General features: G+C 42.9%; 2 protein-coding genes across 2 annotated transcripts; both read left to right on the top strand.

The window, feature by feature from the left end:
* Positions 1-39: 39 nt before the first annotated feature.
* Positions 40-4703, top strand: mrps31 (mitochondrial ribosomal protein S31). Its single transcript, XM_041952739.1, has 7 exons — positions 40-281; positions 1101-1592; positions 1826-1978; positions 2068-2211; positions 2312-2385; positions 2621-2761; positions 2859-4703. Exons 1-7 carry the CDS (start codon positions 40-42, stop codon positions 3092-3094), a joined length of 1482 nt encoding a protein of 493 aa, XP_041808673.1. The 3' UTR covers positions 3095-4703.
* Positions 4704-5118: 415 nt separating this feature from the next.
* Positions 5119-20647, top strand: LOC121617745 (forkhead box protein O1-A-like). The gene is made up of 4 exons (XM_041952966.1): positions 5119-5940; positions 15986-16177; positions 16744-17942; positions 18049-20647. Exons 1-3 carry the CDS (start codon positions 5353-5355, stop codon positions 17917-17919), a joined length of 1956 nt encoding a protein of 651 aa, XP_041808900.1. The 5' UTR covers positions 5119-5352; the 3' UTR covers positions 17920-17942; positions 18049-20647.

Genomic DNA, 20647 nt, shown 5'->3' on the forward strand with positions numbered 1-20647 from the left:
TATGTTCACATTATGACTGAATAAAATATTTGTTTTCATATGGAGAGTACCATCCCTTTCCACAAAGAGTCTTGCCCGTTGACCGGAACCAAAGATATTCTCGAGTTTATGGGGGTGACCTTATGTTGTAGCAACGAGGATAAACGTCAGGAACGTGGAAGGACATTGCAAGAAGCAAACATGTATAGATTTTTATTCCTGACTCGAAATTTTTCTGTCAGTGTCTATGAGTCGTGTGTGTGGCTAGCTAAATGTGACAAGACCGCAACTACAGTTTTGAGGTGAGTTTGACTGACTGAACGGGACACATCATGAGAGTGAGTACGTTAACCTTAATGACGGCAGCTCACTACTTACTGGTCTGTTTAGTGGTGTATTTTTGTTAAGGAAAATGTTAGCAGCATCTTTAGACGGACAACAGTGTACATTCGAAATAGCTTTCAATAAAAGCTATGGAAGAGGCAGCTAACTCTAAGTTATTAGCTTACTAAAACCTGCACTGATGGGGCGGGACATTTTGATTGATATTTCTTAGAGCGGTTCAAGGAAAGCACTGGCAGGTAATTTCCATGGTAACGTGCATATGAAGTTACAAGTATAAAACTGTATGCATCAAGGCAAGATGATCCCACCCACCAACTTGTGACAGGCGAACTTCACCTCCTACTGACAGTTATTGATTTAAAATCTACCGTATGCTCTACATCCCACCATGTACAGGCTCATAGACTATCATGTAGAGTGAGGTATATGCCGTATCCATACCTTTAATGTTTGCTCAGTTTGTCCACAGGGCGAGAACAGACAGTGTGAAAAAGGTTTGAGGCAGATTTCCTACTTAGAAGAGGCTTTCAAAACAAGATATATTGTTCCTCTCAGTTCTTCTGTGCTCAGTTGTTATGTGATCTGAGGTATAAAGAGCCAAACAATATAGTGTCTGTTGCTGCAATTAGTAATGAAGTGTTTTTCAGAGTTTTATTACATCGACAAGAATATCATATTGCAGAAACCCCCTGCTGCCCACCCCTAATAATAAGGTTCATGTTTTAATATGACTACTGCTCTACGACTATGATTAACTCTGTTTTGTTGTAACACAGGGTTGCCAATGGAGGTGGAGTCAGAGCGCTCAACACAAGTTCAGTCAGACTCTGTGAAAAGAATAATGAAGTTGCCGCCTCAAATCAAGATGACAAAACAAATGCAGATAAAGAGGCTGACCCAACAGAAAGTCCGGCTTTCCTTACACAGAAAGTTGAAGATGACAGCAAAGTCATCAAGATGGCTGAACAAAGTGAGGAACCAGTGGTGTTAAAGGCAGATGATGAAAGTGCCGCGCAGCAGCAGATTGATGTTAAAACCGAATATGTTGCAGCACCACCAAAACAAGTGAGGACTGGTGCAGGTAAGAGTGGGAAAGAGAGTCTCCTTGAGCTTCTTGGAGCCATGAAGGTGGAAGTAACTAATAAGAAGAAGCTCAAAACCTTGAAAGCACAGCAAAGTTTGGAGTCTAAACCCACGTCAAAGCCAGCAGCTATGGAGAGCACCATCAGTATGTTTCAGCAGGCTACAGCAGAGGCTTCATCACAGAGGTGAGAGGGGAGGGGGTTGAAATGGTTGTTAAAGTGCAAGTCTTTAAGTTTTCTTCTTTTTCACATTATTATCAATGAAGAGTTGACTTTTGTCTCAGCGTACTGAGATGAACACTAGTTTGTGTCTGTAAACCTGTTATTTACTGTAAACACTAATCTTGGGAGGATATCTGGAGCCTTTGTCTCTCTTCATCCCCTGATTCAAGCCTCTCTGCACTGTGTTTTTTTTTTAGTGAGACACTGAATCCTGAACTGGTTGCAGCTGCATCTGCTGCTGCCTCCACCCTGCCCAACAGCAGCCAGGCAGAGTCTGAGCTGCTCAAGCAGCTGAGGCAGCACGAAGCTGTCACCGATGCTCAGAAGAAAGGCGACATGAACAGCCTCGGGTATGTGTGTAGTATCTGTCGCTGTTCTTTTTGTTTTTTCCAAATGGAAAACACGGGTAATAAACATAAATCCAACTGTATTTTCTCAGAGTAATTATTGCTGACATGAAAGTAGGGAAAAAAACAAACCGATACACAAGTTCGCCGGTGGATCAGATCAAGTTTGATGAAGATGGACAAGGATACACGCGTGAAATAGGAACCGCTCGTGATCAGGAAAGAGTTTGGAGAAGGTAAATACTTTCATCATATCTTCACTCAGATAGACTGAACTTAATATGGCTGAATAGACTGAGATAGGCCTTGCTTTTAATGCTTGTTTAATTTTTTTAGGAAGAAATTGTTCTCAGACAAAAGGCTAAACATCTTTTCCGGTACTACTGATGAAGGAGTTGAATCAGCAGTTGGTAATAAGGAATTTTGATTTTCCTCTTTAAGTCTACTATTTTTTTTAACATTAAATGATTTAAACTGATGAAATGTGCCACTTAACACAAACTAGTTGTGAAGAGAATAGCGTTTCATTAGTGTTCATTGTCATGTAATGTTGTCGCGCAGGCTGTCTCTGTCTCTCCTAAACAAATTGGTTTCCATTTCATTGGGACATCTGTCATCTGTCTAATGTTGCTGTCTTTTTTTCAGCCCGGCCAACTCTATGGGACATGGAGTTTGCTCATCAGTTGTCTCTGTCAACCAACCAAATGCCATGCAACATCCTTGAGGAAATGATCCAGTGGACCAAAGAGGGGAAAATGTGGCAGTACCCAATCAACAATGAAGCTGGTGAGTAATGATTGTATTCTAGGTGAATATATAGAGAACTAGAAAATTACTTGTGGCCGAGGGGCCTCACTGACAGTGTCCCCTTGCTCTGTGTTAGGCCTGGAGGAGGAAGCCAGTGTCTCCTTCTATGAACACGTCTTCTTATCGAAACACTTGGAGGAGGGTTTCCCCCATCAGGGACCAGTGCGTCACTTCATGGAGCTTGTGGTTGTCGGTCTGTCCAGAAACCCTTATCTTACAGTCCAGCAGAAGAAGGAACACATTTCCTGGTTCAGAGACTACTTCCAGCAAAAAGAGGAAGTCCTCAAGGAGGCAGACGTTTACCTGAACTAAGCTTAAGACAATTAGATATGTTTTGTGGTCTCACAAAAATAAGTCCTTTTTACTCAGCAGGGCTTTGCAGCTGTGATCATCTTTATCCATGTGGTTCAACAAGTTCCATAGAAGCTCAGCTTGGTTTTTCCTGTTCGAGTGGACTGGCATCAAGTCTGTGTCCCGGTGTCAAACATTGCACAGTATCTACTGTTCTAGAATGTTTGTCAGATGATAGAATCACTGTTTAATCACCACAGAGTTGCCACAATGTGTGGAGAGAAAGTGAAATGTTGCTTTACAAGTGCATGTACAAAGTGTACAAACAATATAAAGCAGCAAAAGTACAGTCATGGATTTTTTTGCTTACTAAGTTTTCTGCCAGTTACACACACTACCACTGATTATTTGTTCACACAGGCAATTAATGACAATGTGTCACTAGTGTTGTGACACACTTGCAGGAAAAGAGATTGGATTAGATATACTGGTTAATTTATTGATATGAAAAGTTTTTTATTCTCTCAAGACATGTTTGCGGATTAGATGCATTTAAGAAAACAACAGTGAGTGTGAGGCAGGATTGATTGTGACAGAACTTCACATTCAAAGAAAATAGGTTGATGAAAATATTTTTATACTGTTTTTGTGTCAAAGATCATACAAACACCTGTGATCATGATTAATGGTGTTTTCCCAGGCAGGTCGTGGAAAAAGTATAAACTGTGTGCAGCATCTAGGATCTTAGATCAGGTTTACAGTAGGAGCATAATGAGACCTTGAACCTTGTGCCCTTTGCAAGGGAAGTGCTTTTAAAGCTAAAAACATGGTAACAATGTAGCACACAGATTCCTTCTGGTCTAAAAACACCCTCTGCCATCTATTGTCTGAGAAAGTGTGGAAAGTGAGAGCTTGGCATTTGAAAGTGCCTCATTTCCACATTTTGTTCACTTTTCCCTAAACACAGTTGAGATTGGCATGATAAGATGTTGGCAATCAAACTTTAAGTTTTATGTGCATGGACCATATAAGGTGCAAAAAAGTGTTTGTGTGTAAAGGCACCAGGTTCCGTTCAGAGATTTCTTATATGCAAATAACCCACTAGATGGCACCACTGACAGCTGTCGTTCCATATAAAGTTAGAATTATGTTTATAACAAGGCTGGGACCCAGATATTTAGATCAGAATAAATTCCCTCTGCAGTGCAGTGACATGTGCTGGATTAAATATTTTAAACAGCATGATAAAACTGGCTGTGACAAACCGATAAAGTGTTGTCATAACATTTTGTGAAGTAATGACAGCGTTTTGGACATTAACATCATAAGTAACTAGCCAAAATCACCCAACTGATGGCTGGACTGTTTATGAAATCAGAACATTTGAGGGAAATACCCAACTACACAATATAAATAAGTCACTCCTCTGATTAAAAAAAAAAAAAAAATAGCGCGCCTCTAAAGAGTTTTTACTATGAAAACCACACTGGACAAGGAGACCTAGTCAGAGAAACTGTTCTCTCTGGTGGCCAGATGGATCCAGCCTCTGTCAAAACATGTTGGAAATACAGGAGAAGTAACTGACCCAAGAGTTTGCAAAGTGAGAGGTCTGGTGGGGCTAAAAGAACGCAACAATAAGGACTGATCACTTTTAATAAAGTAATTAGTAATAAATCTGGTGTAGGACTACTGTATTTTCACTCATAGCTTAGCCCAGCTGACACAGACTTTAATTTTTGTCTTGATGGCTGCCATACAGGACAATAACTCATGACAAAGCTCACACACAGTTCCCCTTGAGTCTGTACAGATCCTAATAACGACGCTGTGGAGTTCACATGAAGAGTAAAAATGTGTGCTTATAGATTATCTAAGCTCGACTGCAAATTTAAAGACATACATTGCACATATAATGCAGTTTTGATTTCAAACACACTCAATACCCAACCAAAGAGCACTTGAATGCACCGTCAAGGGGTTGGGCTCAGAAGACGGAGCTTGTGAATCGGCCGTGAAGGCATCAGCATCAGACTGTACGAGGGCCACTGACAGAGCGGCAGACTTGAGAGTTGCAACTAGTTGAAGCAGGATGGTGTGAACTTCACTGAAGACCCTGAACAAAACAGTTCTCTGGCTTTTAAATTGACAAACCCCTGTCTTAGTACTGGAAGCGGGTTTTTGAACGCAACGTTTTTCTTTTTACCTGCTTTTTTTCATTACTTCATATTTGTTTTGTATGTGAGCGTCAGTGTGACAATAAGAGCGGCTTTGACCCTGACATGGCTGAAGTACCGGCACCACAGGTCGAAATAGACCCGGAATTTGAGCCTCTCTCCCGCCCGCGGTCCTGCACCTGGCCGCTGCCCAGACCGGAGCTCAACGACCCGGCCAGCTCCAACACATCCTCTCCGGCACCGTCGGTGCAGCAGGAGCCGGGAGGAAACGCCGAGTTCATCAGTAACCTCGGCTTGTTGGAGGAGGACTACGAAGAGTATGCAGAGCAGAAACCGCCGGTGCCCTGCAATGATTTTCAGTGTCGGGAGGGAAACTGTGTACATCTACACCACCGCCGCCACCACCATCATCTTCAGCAGCAGCAGCAGCAGCAGCTCCCGGGGCCGCAGCTGCCGCCTCAGCAACAGGTGCCCCCTCCTGGGGTCGCACCCTTGAGCAGCTCCGGCCAGAGGAAGAGCAGCTCGTCCCGTCGTAACGCCTGGGGCAACATGTCGTACGCTGACCTCATCACCAAGGCGATAGACAGCTCACCTGAGAAGAGGCTGACGCTGTCTCAGATCTACGACTGGATGGTCAAGAGTGTGCCTTACTTCAACGATAAAGGAGACAGTAATAGCTCCGCGGGCTGGAAGGTGAGTGGCTGCGTGCACGCGAGATCTCGTTGTCAATGTGAGTGCGCGCGCACAGAACCATCCAGCTATTTTGGCTGAACGTGCGGTGAAACCTTTCAACACTACAGAACACCAAGCGAAACTCAGCTACAACTATGGAGCATGCGCTTGTGCAAATTTGGTGCAAATAATCAATTAACAGATATTTAAAGAAATCAAACTTCTCTGATGTTGTATTTTGAATGTGCAGCAGTACTTTGCAGATGTGATGCTTATGTGGAGAAAGTGGGAGAAGATATCAGCACACAAACACTCAAATTCAAGACGTCTTAGCGTCTGGCTGCAGTGAGCAGAGAGAGCAAAGTTCTCTAAGTGCGTATGCCTATATGGGTCTTTTGTCCATGAAGGAGCATGCAGTTTCATTCCCTCTGCAGTGCAGCTGTCAGCACCAAAATACCTGGTGTGTCATCACTCATTGCGATGAGGTCAGTTGGAAGCGGTAACGCAGTGAACAGTTCAGCCTTAACATTACTGTCCAGTCACTATGTCCAGTCTGACAGGCAGCATGGATGAGTGCTTGGCTTTATATTCAAAGCAAACTGCCCCCTCTACCAGAACAGAACTACCTCACTTTGCTCCAGTCAGGGATCTACAGATACCATTTTTGCATGTCGGTTTTAAGTTGAAATCTCCTCTTTCAGGCCAATATGGAGTGCACATTCAGTGGTCAGTGGTGGTCATTCATTCGAAATGATTAATAAGAAGAAAGCAATACTTTTGCTCCCATTTTCCCCATCAGGGCAAGAGAGAGAGTCACATATTTTTTCTTGTGTAAAAAACCCTGTTTTTGTCTTAGTCTTTGGTTTCTGAACTCATCTCAGAAAGCTTTGATGTTGTGGGGTGGTTTCCTCTGTCACTGGTAGCACACACCTCTCTGCTGTGTCAGTTAGGAAACATACAGCCCTAATGCAGCAGAGGACCAGGCAGCCAGTCTGACTGTAAACACCCCCCTGCAGGAGCCTGAGAACAGTTCTCTCTGAACAACCCTGAGGTAGAGCACTGCACAAATACTGGACATGTTGATGCATCAGAGCAATCTTCAGCTTTATTACTGTCAGAGAATAAACCTTGACTGAGTGATGGTTGAAGTGTGGTTTGACTGAGGAGAATAATGTGCAGGAATACTGTTCCTGAGCAAGCCTTTACTCATGGTCTATGCAGGATTTCCACAGTCATGGAAAACCTGTTACACTGCTGAAATGTGTTGGAAATATCTAATACAAGGGAGAAGTTGGAAAAGCAGACATGTTAATCAAGGGCTCAATATTGTCTCGCCGGGTTAGGAAGTTACTCAGCCGTGATGGATAGAAATGGACAAAGAAAGTAAAAATGTACCCAAAGTAGACGCTAATTAAAAAAGTTAAAATTATATTTCAGTTTGCAGCCCCTCCTCTAACCCCTGCATTCTCTTGAGACGTAATTTCTAGGTTATGTCAGGAAATGCCTTCGTGAACCTCAATCAAATATAGTTTTCATTGTTGAACACCCCCTTGTGAAAAGCTTGATCACAGCTTGTATTATGACTTACGGCTCCCTTAACCTCCCCTTCCTCCTTTTCTTAGTCTTTCTGCAACTCTTCAGCTGCACTTTGCTACATATAGGTGTCCATATAGGTGGTGGGAATGCCCGCAGAGTGTTACCAGGGAAGCAGCGTGGAGTGCACCGCTCAGAGCTCCTGCGACAATAACAGGAGGCGACACAAACAGCTCAATCAGTGTTGGGGAGTGTGTCGGAGGGGAAGGGGCTGGGAGAAGGGAATGCTGGGAAAAACGTCAAACATCCTCCATTCCTGAGCCGTGCGCTCATATCTTTGTGTCCCTGTCTTCTAGAGTTTCCTCAGCGGATGCTACAGCTTGGAGAAAGGGATCGCTGCTCTTTATCCTATCACTTCCTCCTCTGCCCTCTCTCAGGCCTTTTGCTGAAGGTGTTTGCGTTTGTTCAAGTGGAGCTCAGAGAGTTCGATTTTTCATAACACCCAATTGTGCTTTCAGTGCCAAGATCTCTAAATAATTGGCAGAGGTCCCTCTAAATGTTTGAATAATGTACTTTTTGTTTATTAGATCTTTTATTTTATTTTACTGCCCTTAGTGTTGGATTTACTTTTTTAATATCTGAAACAAAAATGCTCTTCGTTATTGCTTAACATTTTACTGGCTTACTACCTAGCTCAACATTAGAGGGAAAAGTTCTCCTGTAGCCCATCAATGAAGCCGCAAAGGTCCTTATGGATTTTCATCAAGAACAATAGCGCCAGTTTGTTTATCTTTAATATTAAATCAACACATCTCTACTTCAACCTCTGCATTCCTAAATGCTGGCACACTCGCGGGGCCTTGGAACCGCCGGCTAATAGTTATTTTTGCACTTTCCTGTTAAAAAAACACGACAGTCCCCCCACAATGAACTATGATGCATTTCCTGCAGAGTGGATGGAAAACAGTGCCATGTGTTAACATCCCCGCCCTGCAAAACACGAGGGTCATGGCTGGAAAAAGAGGAGGAACCAACAGGAGAGGCCGTATATGGATCATTCTTGTGTGTTTAATTCTGCATGAAGTCATTTAATTCCATTTCCCGCGTTCCCGCAGCATGCTAAAAGAAATCATTAGTCTGCTTATTATTTTGTTTTGTGTCATATCCTGGTCTTTGTATTGACTTTAGAATCCACATGCGTGAGCGTCACTGATTGTAATGACAGATAAAGATAAGCCAGAGACCTCATGGTGGGTGGAGGGCGTTGAGTTTGTACCTCGGTGATTATACGGCTCCGCCTAGAAAACTGAAGGTGGGTGGAGGGCAGGACGAGGGCGATGCTGCTGCCGCTAGAGCTTCCTGTCTCCCTCGTGTCATGAAGATTTTTTTGTTTTCCCTCTAAAAATTGCTTAGTGATCATGGTGCCTTTGCCACAAGAGAGGCCCCCCAGCCAACTGGGCGGACTGGTTCCCCTGGGATATTGGTTGTTCTATGAGTGGCAGTGTGCAGCACACAAGGTACTTTACCATTTTACTGGTACTGCCACTGTTTTTCTCAGTGAACTGTGACCTTAAATAATGGAACAGGAAGTAGCACCCCTGAGTGTAACTGGCACAGATCTTCTGTGTTCATATCAAAACATGTAAATTGCAAGAAAGTGCAGTTAAACCCGTTAAAGGTGAAGTGTGTAAAAGCCATCGGTCTGTGCGCCAGTGTTTTCTAGATTGCGACACAGTTTTGGTGGCAGCCTGTGGTAATGTGTGCAATCGCTGCCCGTTGTGAAGAGGCTTATCTTCCATCTCATTTAACACAGTGCGAGATCAGTAGCCTGTTGATTGTGACGTCTGGCACCTGATGTTTGCATACTGTGGAAGCCACTGACAGACAACACGGATGGTATTTATTCAGGAGGAGCTGATTTACTGAGTGGAAAATCTCCCTTTGCCTCCGTTTAAACAACACCCCTCAGAGCAAGTGACAGCAGATGAAAGTGCCCACTGGTAGAAGTGCAGGTTGAGCGCCTGTTACATGTATAATCGTGGATGATGGTGCCATGAATTAACATTTGTCCCACAATGGCTTCAGTTATTGACTTTGATCCAGCTGAAGAAATCTGACCCATGAAACTTTACAATACTGTAAGTATATAATACACAAGTATTACTAAAAGAATTAATAAGTACTACTAGAAATTGAAGTTTATTGTACAGATAACCCACATAAATAAACCTTAGTCACGCCAGACAGTCTGCCGCTTTGGTCCAGACTGAAATATCTCTGCTTTATGACCAAATACCTGCAAAACAAATGCCATTCTCAATAGCCTTGCTGTATTTTGTGTTGAGTGCAAATTACTGTAACAAAAACTGAGCATTTTCAATGCGCGCATGTTAGCATGCTGACCTCTGCATTTAGCTGAAATCTCAAACCTCAGAGATGAGCTAGTATGACTCTAAGCTATTCAAAGTTGTCCATAAATTTAGAGAATTTCTAGAGTTTTAGTTAAGTTTTCACTTTTTGTTGAGTAAAGGGTGATTTTTTTTAAATAAATCAATAAATGAATTGGCTTATGAATTAGAGAGGATGCAAGATAACAAGACAACAGTTACTAAAAGAAGAAGAAAAAAACAGAATAACTGCCAGCTATTTGTCTTGGGATCACAAGGTTAAAAAGGAAGGCCTGCCTTGAACTTAAGAGGCCCACTGAAAGCTTCAAGTAACCCCATGAAGAAAGGGAGGCTTGAGCAGGGGCTTTCAGAGAGGAGCAGGGCTTGAGGGAAGGAGTGGAGCAGTCAGCTGACTGGCTGGCTGTGGGTCGAGGCCTGTGTACAGTCTGCTGTTACACGTGTGTGAGTCTGTGGAATCTGTGGCATGTGGGTTTCTGCATTGTCCTCCAGCCTGCGCCGGACAATAATCCCCCTCCATATTATGTTCAGAAAAGAACCTGGCCTCACATCCATTATGCAAAATATAAAGGACGTGGGCGCAGAGGGAGGCAAAGAAATATGGTGTGAAGAAAGAGAAACCGGATCAAGAGTAATTGAGATTAGTGTTCAATCCTGCAAACAACAAGTTGGCTTTTTTTACCCTGTAAAGTGTACAAAGAATGTCACTCTCAGGATTAGGCTGAGCAAGATTAGAGATCAAGTTTAATCACCTTGGTATTTCTGAATATTTAGTGTGATTCAAGTATAATCGTGTCTTCTTTAATCAATAACACATCATGTGAGGATGTTTAACTGTGTCTATCATTCTCATTGGCCCCCTCCGTGTTTAGCTACAGCTGAACCCCAAACACAAAGCTCCCCGTCCCTTTTCATGGTCCCCCTTTGAAGCCATTGCAGAAGTAGGTCACTCAGTTTGATGCTCAGTGTTAATGAAGTAGCCTGCATTGTGCCTGGAGTCAGGGAGAGGCGACCTGGTCCCCACACTTCTTCTTCTTCTGCAGCCGCGTTCGCCTTTTTAGCGCCCTGTAACAGAAAATTCAGGTCCCACGCTCATTTTCAACTCCGCTTGCGCTTCCTGGGTCAGAGGAGAAAGGGGGGAGGGGTGCACAGGAAGACACTGTCAGGAAGTGGCTTGTCCTTTTACTGTAATCTCTGCAAAATGCTGCACTCTCTTCTTCACACCAGATATCTCACTGCTTTGTAGTGGCTGTAATATGAAGCTTTTAACTGTCAGCCAGATACGAGCTCATTTTTTTTGCACAGAGTGTTCTGCAAAATCACGCAGTGGAAGCTGAAGAAGCAGTGTGTTTACAATACACAGATTAAATCAAGCAGTGACAACTCTTGTCTCATTATTGTTGTTTGTTTTTTAAGTGCTGGTGATATAGCAGCTGGTGTCTCAGGTGTGCTTATACCTCTTGTGCCTGTCTTGCATGTTAATTTGACAGTAATATATTATCAAGATTATCTTATCTTGTGTCTTAATAATATGAACATTTTACAAAATGAATGAATCTTACTGATTTTTAATAATAATGAACCATATTAGATATTTAAGGTTTTGTTTTGTCCCGTGCATGACATGCTGTCGTGATATACAGCATGTCACTGGAAAAATAAATATTCATACTGATTTCAGACATATCACCCACATATCACTAATAGGAAGCCACTCTGCGCATTAACAATCAGCTAGTTAGCAGAAGTGGGCAGAAAAAAGCAGAAGAATTTATTTGCTTACATTGCTGAGAACTCTGGAGGCCAACATTTGGATGAACAACAAGCTGGTCAAGAAGTTTGCCGCAGCCGCACCGGTCAATGGCAGCCAAAAAGATTAGCATACTTCCTTATTTCACTGTTAATGTGTTTTTGATTTACGGACAATTGTTCCACGTGTTTCCTCATTCTCTCCACAACTTTTGTTTGAAAACCTCTGGGGCAGAAACAAGGGCAGCGAGGGCGGTTGCACCCATCGCTGAGGTCAATGAAGCTCTGATTAGACGTACCAAAATAAAAAAAAAGGTTATGCAACACTAAATCACAGCAGAATAAATCAAATGCAAGAATACTGTGCTGAAAGTAAGACTGTGTAACAATAAATTGCACCATTATGCACTCAGGGGTTTTGCTGCCACAGCCTTACTAGGTCTGTCATTACCAGCAGCTAATGGTGGCTAAAATGAGAAAACTTTACTTTTCAGTGCATTTACTCTGTGTTTTATTTTTAGGATAAAACCACTGAAATGTTCAGTCAGTCAAAATCAGTGACGAGCATCATAACGTCAGCAAACTGATAATGATAATAGTAATACTATGTAAGCAACATAGCAATTTAAGTGTGCTAACATTAGCATTCATAAGCTGCTGGTCATACTCAACCAAGGAAGACTGTAGAAACACAACCTCTGAGTGCACTGAAATGAGCAAAGGTGTGCTTTATTGCTTAGTATTTCAGATGTTCACTCATAAGTGGGGGAAAATGCGCTATTTCAAAGTTACATACTCTCACGTCAGTATTTTTGGGATTGTAACTACATGAGGCCACTACTTGTAGTAGATGCTGATTTTTACAGATTCTTTTTTCCCTTCAGCCTTTCATCACGAACTAAACATCAGGCCTCATCATTGATATAAAACCGAGTTACTGATTTAAGAAGCAGCTGGTCTCCAGCAGCCAGTCTCCTGGGGGATCCTCTGTCCTGTCTGTGGTTGTGTCTGGCGCTGTATGTAAAACGTTGTGGACCAGTTGCAAGCGAGGCCACTTTCACTGTGGCTGCACCTGTCCCTGCAACCGGGCCCTGTTTGTTTACTTACCCTGCGACCGTTACTGCAAGCCTCATGCTTCGCTACACAAGCAACAGCAGCTGTGTCAGTTTGATTGTTTTGAAGTCCAATAGGAGGAGTCGTCTCATGCCGCAGCAGTTTGTTTTGATGATATTGATCACAGATGATTTCGAGAGCATTGGGGACATTTGAAGTCTTCTGAGTGCTCACATGAGCCGGCCAGCAGCAGCAGGTGGACTCACAGCAGCTCAGGCGGTAGAGAGGCAACTGGTTTCTGCCACACTGCATTTAAAGCGTGCTATTCAACATGTGGCATTACCGAGGACAAACTGAAAATAGATTATGTCAGAAGCAAAAAGATCTTTCCCATGTCTGCCGTCCTTGCACCCGCTGACCTAGGACCACTGTGCCATTAAAACATACCTATTCTTCAATGTGGTGCCAGTTTGTTTCAGATGCAGCAAGAAATGTTCCTCACAGATCTTTCTTTTTCATGTCAAAGAGTACAATGCGTTTTCGTAGCACATGAAATCCATTAAAGGCTAGTAGCAAGAATCCAAAGAGATCTTTGGTTGCTACAAAGCTTTGAAAATGCATTTCAAGCACACAAAAATGTGCAAGACTCCACCCCCACGCACAAACACAATGCAAGATATTTTGTCCTCAAGTCAAGAGCGGCAAAGGCAAAGCAGACTTACATGACAATGGATTACTCAACAATTACGTGTGTCACTTACAGGCCTCTATAATCTGTGTCTGGGAACTTCCCTGGTCGCCGAGAAAGGTCAGTGAAGATCATATAGGTTTCTGGATGCCCCACATTCACATGAGCTGTCACGCAGCTACAGGTGCCGACATATTTGACTGCTTCAAAGCTGGTTAAAAGTGACGACTATAACAATAAACTTTATAAAGAGGTTTAGCAACAATGATATATGTATATAGACCACCTTGGGTTGGGCTTTCAGAGATATAATGTGTGAGTGGGGCACCTCCTGAGTTAGTGAGGCAGGAGTCTTTTGTTCTCTTTAGGCTGAGGTGAGGTCTGTCTGAGACAAGGATTATCCCAGGCTGAGTAGAGAATAGTGCTCCCCAAGACCCAGCCATGCAGTCCGTGATCTATTGTGGGCTCTGATCAGAGGGTGTAGCCATTTGCATATCACTGATGATCACAGCCGTGTGTGAGCAAGACGTTTGGTGAGAGTCGGTGCAGCACGCTGCTCAGATCTCCCTCCGCTAATGACTCATTTCCTGTCTTCGGTTACAGGTTGAGATCATGTAAAAAGAGAGAAAAAAGAAGCGGGGTGGACAAAAGGCCATGAATCAAATGAGCACAAGTCAGATTGAGATTTTGTGACCACACAGTGGGTGTTAACACCACCTCATGTCTGTCCACTCTGCATATGCAGGATGTCCTCTGACACAGGAAGCCTTATTTAAAAGTCAGTGGAAGAGAAGGGAGGAGTCCGGTTCAGCAGGGGAGGGGGGGCTGGGGGGAGGGGGTTCTGCTGCGGCGAGTCAGAAAACAGACAGTCCGACCCAGCACGTCACATCTGATGCTTCTCCTCCTCTTTCTTTTCCTGCTCCATCCAACCTGCTTGCATGTCTCCGTCAGCGCCGGCTGAGGAGCTCGTGTTCAGCACACAGTGAACTCATTGACCCCCAGCTCTGCCGGCAAAAACATCTCGCTCTGTCACCCTCCCCAGCCTCACTTCGAACTCCATAACCTCCCCTCGTGCTCTTTTTCAGTAAAAAATTCTCATTCATGCACAGCCTGCTGCCTCCACTTCTGGGATCAGTCTTCATGAGGCTGTTGTTGATGTATAGTTTGAGGTTGCACTAGGACAGTCATCCAAAATAATTCTCACAATATCTCACAATAGCAGCTACATAAAATGAAAATATATTTATCTTATCACTTTATAGAGCCATGCACAATATGAAATAGTCCTTTAGCGATGTGTTTTTTTCTATTCTGAAGTTATAAGTATTCATTTTGTTGAAATGAATAATTGGGTAATAAATCCAAATTAAACAAGACATGATTCTATGATATTAACATGATGGAATGTGAGTCGCAGTCTGTCTGAAACTCAACATTTCAGAGACACACTCAGACAATCTGTCTATTGTGTTGAATGTGTGTCTTTATCTCCATGCTTTGTATATCCCTGCTGAATCCTGTGGTTGAGGACATCTGGCTTCACTAACTGCAGGGAGCTGCTTCTGCGTTCACATGGGTATTCAGGGGAAATTCCCTGCAAGTACGTCTTGTGTTGTACTTTGGTCTTTTATTGTGCCCATCCCAGCCAGCGCAGCGATGAGTTTCACGTAAGGAAGATTTTGTCCAGAGAGACCAGGCTGTACGGTACGGCGTGCCCAGTGCGACCGTGTGTCTCTGCTGCTCAACCAGCGTTGTTTTTCTTCCTGAGAGAATTACCGCAGGAGGCGCCTCTGCGTCCTTTTCAGGGTTCACAACATAGCATTAGAGAAAATGGACTGAATGAGGCTTTAGGTGTATACATGTTAGCACAAGGACAAATGTGACCACATAGAAAAAAAAGTGCAGGTTGGTTAAACCCAAAGTAATACAGTCTGTCTTATTCAGGAAAGTTTCTTTGAATGTGCTCTTTCAGTGGCCTAGTTTTCAGACGAGGACCCTGGGTTTCAGACGAGACACGGACACCCAGAGGCGTCTGGGTGATCTTTATGCATTTCACCAACAGCTGTGATGATTCTGAGCTTGTGTTTGTCAGCAGTCAGCTAAAGTCATTGTCAGTTTGCTGTAGGTAGATTTGTGGTAATGTAAGAAATGTTTAAATATACATGTTCTGTAGCATGTCTTCTAAAATTACCCATATTCTTGTTCTCAGATACTGCTCTCTGGCTGTACTGACATCTGTCTTGCTGGCTTGCCAAATATTTATTTAGTGTAGAATAAATGACACCACATACCCTATCCGTCCCTCGCTCCCTCGTGCCAAGATAACCAATGTCTTTCGCTATAGAGCATGGGGAAGGAGTGGAAAAGGCTCAGTAGACATAATATTGTTAATGGAGGATGCATACTTCCTGTCCATTTGCTGGCTTTGACTTCACACTCAACTACCAGTTTTGTCTCCACTGGAAACATGGAAAATGACAAGCGTTTCCCCTGCAGCAATACTCCTTCTCATTTAATTCCCACTGAAAAGCAACCAGTTGCTTCTTCTTTGCACCACGAGTAATTTTGATGCCACTGCCTACACATAACTTGGACGTCTGCAGATAAGTTACAAATAATTCACTTTTTTCCCACGCAGAACTCCATCAGACACAACCTGTCCCTGCACAGCCGCTTTGTGCGCATACAGAATGAGGGAACAGGAAAAAGCTCCTGGTGGATGCTGAACCCAGAGGGGGGAAAGAACGGAAAGTCACCTCGACGCAGAGCTGCCTCCATGGACAACAACAGTAAGCTGGCCAAGAGCAGAGGAAGGGCCACAAAGAAAAAGGTACAGCCCCAGATCTATTAACACTATACCCACATGCTTAATATCAATCTGAATATCATTTGGACATAGTTTTTTTTCTCACAATTCTGCTGAATCTCAGTTAAAGGAATTGTTTGACGTTCTAGAAAATTGTTTTTTGCATTTTTGCCAAGCATTAGGTGAGAAGATTGATACCACTCACTGTCCATTAAAATGAAGGTACAGCCATCGGTCAGTTAGCTTAGATTAGCATAAATACTGGAAACAGGGGGAAACAGCTAGCATGCTTTGTATAAAGGTGAGCAAAAACTAAAGTGTAAAAACAACAATATGTACAGGAGGTTATGTGCACGAATCTTGGCTGGATGCGGTGACTTCACTGGTTGCCTGGCAACCTCATACCTAACCTTTACAAAGGCTAAACTAATCTAACTGGTTGCTGGTGGTCGGTTCAGACATGAGAGTAGCATCAATGTTCTCATCTAAGTCTCGGCAAGAAAGCAAACTGAACTATTCCTGCAGTTTTAATATTAATTTGTAATTTTTATGGCTGCCTATGTGACCTTTTATTGTTTTTCTGTCGTTAGATGGCTCTACAGGAAGGAGTCGAGGGAGGAGAGGGCAGCCCTGGTTCCCAGTACTCAAACTGGCTGGGAAGCCCAAACTCCCACAGCAACGAAGACTTTGAAGCCTGGAGTTCCTTCAGGACACGGGCCAGCTCAGACGCCAGCACCCTGAGCGGTCGCCATTCCCCTTTCCCTTCTGAACAGGATGACCTGGGGGACTCTGATAGCCATATGATGTATCCCGGAGCGGCGGGGACCAAGATAACCTCCACCCTGCCCAGCCTGTCCGAAGTGGCTGGATCCATGGGCCAGCATGGCTCAGAGAACGTCATGGAGAGTCTGCTGGATAACCTGAACCTGCTGTCTCCCAAACCCCCCCAGCTGGGGTCTGACTCCTCACATTCTCCAAATGCTGCCATGCTTCAGAGTGGCCCCTACAGCTCCACAGGCTTGACCCCGCACCCGCAGCAGGACTACCGTAAGTGCATGTACAGCCAGGTGAGGATGAACTCCCTGTCCCCTGCTCCCATGCAGACGCTCCCAGAGACCAAGCCGGGGTTTGGGCCTTATGAAAACCAGTATATCTGCCCCGCTGGCCTCCTCAAAGAGCTGCTGACCTCAGATGCACATGCCAGTAGGGACATGAGGCCCTCTAGGGATACACAGGTGTCTCAGGTTGGGAGGGGAGGTTGCCTAATGCCCACTTACAGCAGCCAGAGCCACATGGGGGGTCATAATGAAGTAAAAATGATGAATCCTCACCCAGTTCCTCATGTAAATCCACATGTTATACATAGACAGGGTCCTTCAACCTCACGAGACTTGAATAGCTGTAACATGATACCCCTGACTAGTCTGACTAGTCTTTCAGGGGCCCCTCCTCGAATGACCAGCCTGAGGACATGCATGCAGCTGCCTCATGGACACCCAGCACACACTAATGATGGTTCAGCAAGCTACGGCAGCAACGGCTACAGGGAACTTAACTTGGCTCATCCACACAGTCATCATCAGGAGCGGCTGCCCAGTGACCTGGACAACATGTCCATTGAGAGGTTTGAATGTGACATGGAGACCGTCCTCCATGACACACTCATGGATGGCGGGGCGCTGGACTTTAACTTTGACCCCGCAGCTACGTCTCATGGATTTCCCCAGAGGGTGAAGACCACCACACATAGCTGGGTGTCAGGCTAGGATGCAGGGTGGATAACAGACAGGTGAGACTAACAATTATTCAGACAGTAAGTGCATATATTAAAGCTATAACAAATAAAATATCATCAGAATATTTAATTCCTGAACATTTTCTGTTATCCCTCACAGGTTTTTCTCAGCATCACCTTCATTCAGAGACTGGAGAGTGTAAATCCAAAGAGGCCAGCACCATCACTCTCTACAGAGCATCTGACACACGGTCATTTTCAAAAATTGTTGCAGCTCCATGTGTAACAGTGCATGTTATTACTTGACATTTAAGAGAGTAAACAGAAGAAGTTTATCATTAACATGCCGAGACTGAAATAAGACACGAGAGCCATAACTGTTGTCATTCATATCACCACTGAACACGCTTAAAAAGCATTTTAAGGTAGCTCTGCAGAGAGAAAATGAATGAGAAACAAGCCTGCTTAACAATCTTTGTTTACAATACCCTGTCAAAAACTGGAAATATGTATATATTTGTTTATTTTTTCTGATTCATGGCATATAAAAATATACAGTAAACTACATAAGAACACAGTATTAGAGTGCCTGGCCGATTTCTCTAAATGCATGATTTGTGGCCAGTCTGCTACATTGGGCCAACACTCCTCAATCACCGCTTGTTTTAAGACTGAACTGTGCAGCAGTTGATAGGCCCAGCTGAGAATACCTGTGGGACTAATTCTAACTCTGTTACACACATGCCCTGTAGACGAAGAAGTTTTAAAATCAGTCCAGAGAGAGGAGCCAGATTGAAGTACTTTGGGTCCAACACAGCAGCAGCAATACTTCCACCGTGTAGTGGTGTTTGGACCAGTGCTTAAAATGACGTATATGATTTGAAAATGGCACCTAAACCTTTAAAAGAAGACTTGATATTACATTCTCGTGGACCTAAAACCTGCTGAATCTGACATTCTATGTGGTATGATCAGTGACAAGAACAAGCCAGTTTTTTATGGTTAAATTTGAGAAGATCTTGTAGCATCCAGCCCTTAAAGGCAAATGATTACAAGTGTTAATCTGGTGAGATAATTAGGCTAAATGTGTGTGTGTCGCTATGCAGATGATACAGCGGTTTATCTAGCAGAACCTGCTGATTCACCTGCATTGTGGCACATATCCTGCAAATATTCTGATTCGACACGGCTTAAATGTTTATAGGCAGATGTGGTGGTACACTGATTTCAAGTTTAGCACTCGAGCCAAATCATCAGCCTTATCTGTTCACCATTAGTTGTCATTAGAGACTGTGAGACAAGCTGCATCTCTGACTGGCATGATTTCATCATTTATTTACAGTGTGAAGGTATTTATTTATGTTTTTATTTTAATCTTAACTGTCGGATTTTTGCGTTGTATGCTTGTAAAAAATATGTGTGCCCATGCTGTGCGTATATAGGCCCTTACTATGTTTAAGTTGAATATTATTTAGCTGTATTATAATTAATTAATTAAACTAATATCAAATAAGGAAATTACACATACATTTGAGATGTTGCCCTGTGAAAACATTTCACTGAAAAAGCTAATTCAAAACAGCATATGTTTGATCAACTGAAGAAAACATGGTCATCAAGTTGAAATCAAAGCTGCTTTTATCATTTTCTGATAAAGGGACATTTTGGAGAATTTGGAGACTGTCACCTGACTTCAGCTGCGTGATACAGAGGCTGATGCTGGAATCCTAAACTGAAAAGGGTGATGGTCTTCAAAATTTAATGGGCACAGCACAGGATTTGCTTGCTTTTTACTGTTATTCCCCAGCAGCTACAGCTTTTATGCACCAAAGAGTTGTCTCATTGTCTCCTCTACCAGACACATTTCACTGTGCCTACATGGTCTCACGGACTTAAAATGTTGTACATATGCTTTTCTTTAGTAGAGCATTTTTGTATATGAAGGGTTTACATGACTAGTATTATACAGTATGTATGATTGTGTTAGAAATGGTTGTTTACATATCACAGTGCAAACTATATCAAAAAATATATAACAACTCATACCTCAAAATATTTTACCTCTGAAGTCTTGAAGCGATTTTTCCTGCCATTGTCCTCAGTGAGCAATGTATTGAATTTGTCTTTCTTTTTTGACATAGTTTTGTACATATGTTTTGTATTTGATCGATGCTTTTCGGACCTGTTCAGAGTGATCTATTGTCTGCCTTTGTGTCTCTGTTTTCTTGTGGTTGAGGACTATAGCCATTAGTTTCTAGTAAATATTTTGTGACAGCACAGTAAATAATTTGAACCATGAATTCATGTGAAATTATACATTTTGAAAGACTGTTTTCATCTGTTCAGACAGAACTCAAGGAAAGGAATTCAGTAAAAAGAATGTATTTATGTATGTTATGTAATTAGAGTTCTACTTCTGTAATTATAGTAACCTACTAAAAAATAAATGTGTAATGGGAGCATTTTATAACGGGTCAAATAGCTACCTGACACACATTTTGTTATCCGTAAGAAAGAGCTTGAGCCTGTAATATATCAGTAGAAGAAAAGAGAATATAATGCATTTTTATATGTAATCTTTGACATTACAGAAACGATGTACACACACATTTTCAGGAAAACGGCATCAGTCCTATTTTGTTGTCATATCCACATCCAGGTATTTTTGAAAGAATGTAGTTTTTGTTGTAATTCATTCAATGCATAAATCACCATGTGAACTTGCAATTAAAGGAAGAAAAACTAATGTTATTTGTGTG

The sequence above is a fragment of the Chelmon rostratus genome, chromosome 14 (assembly GCF_017976325.1).
Source record: "Chelmon rostratus isolate fCheRos1 chromosome 14, fCheRos1.pri, whole genome shotgun sequence".
NCBI classification, from domain to species: domain Eukaryota; kingdom Metazoa; phylum Chordata; class Actinopteri; order Chaetodontiformes; family Chaetodontidae; genus Chelmon; species Chelmon rostratus.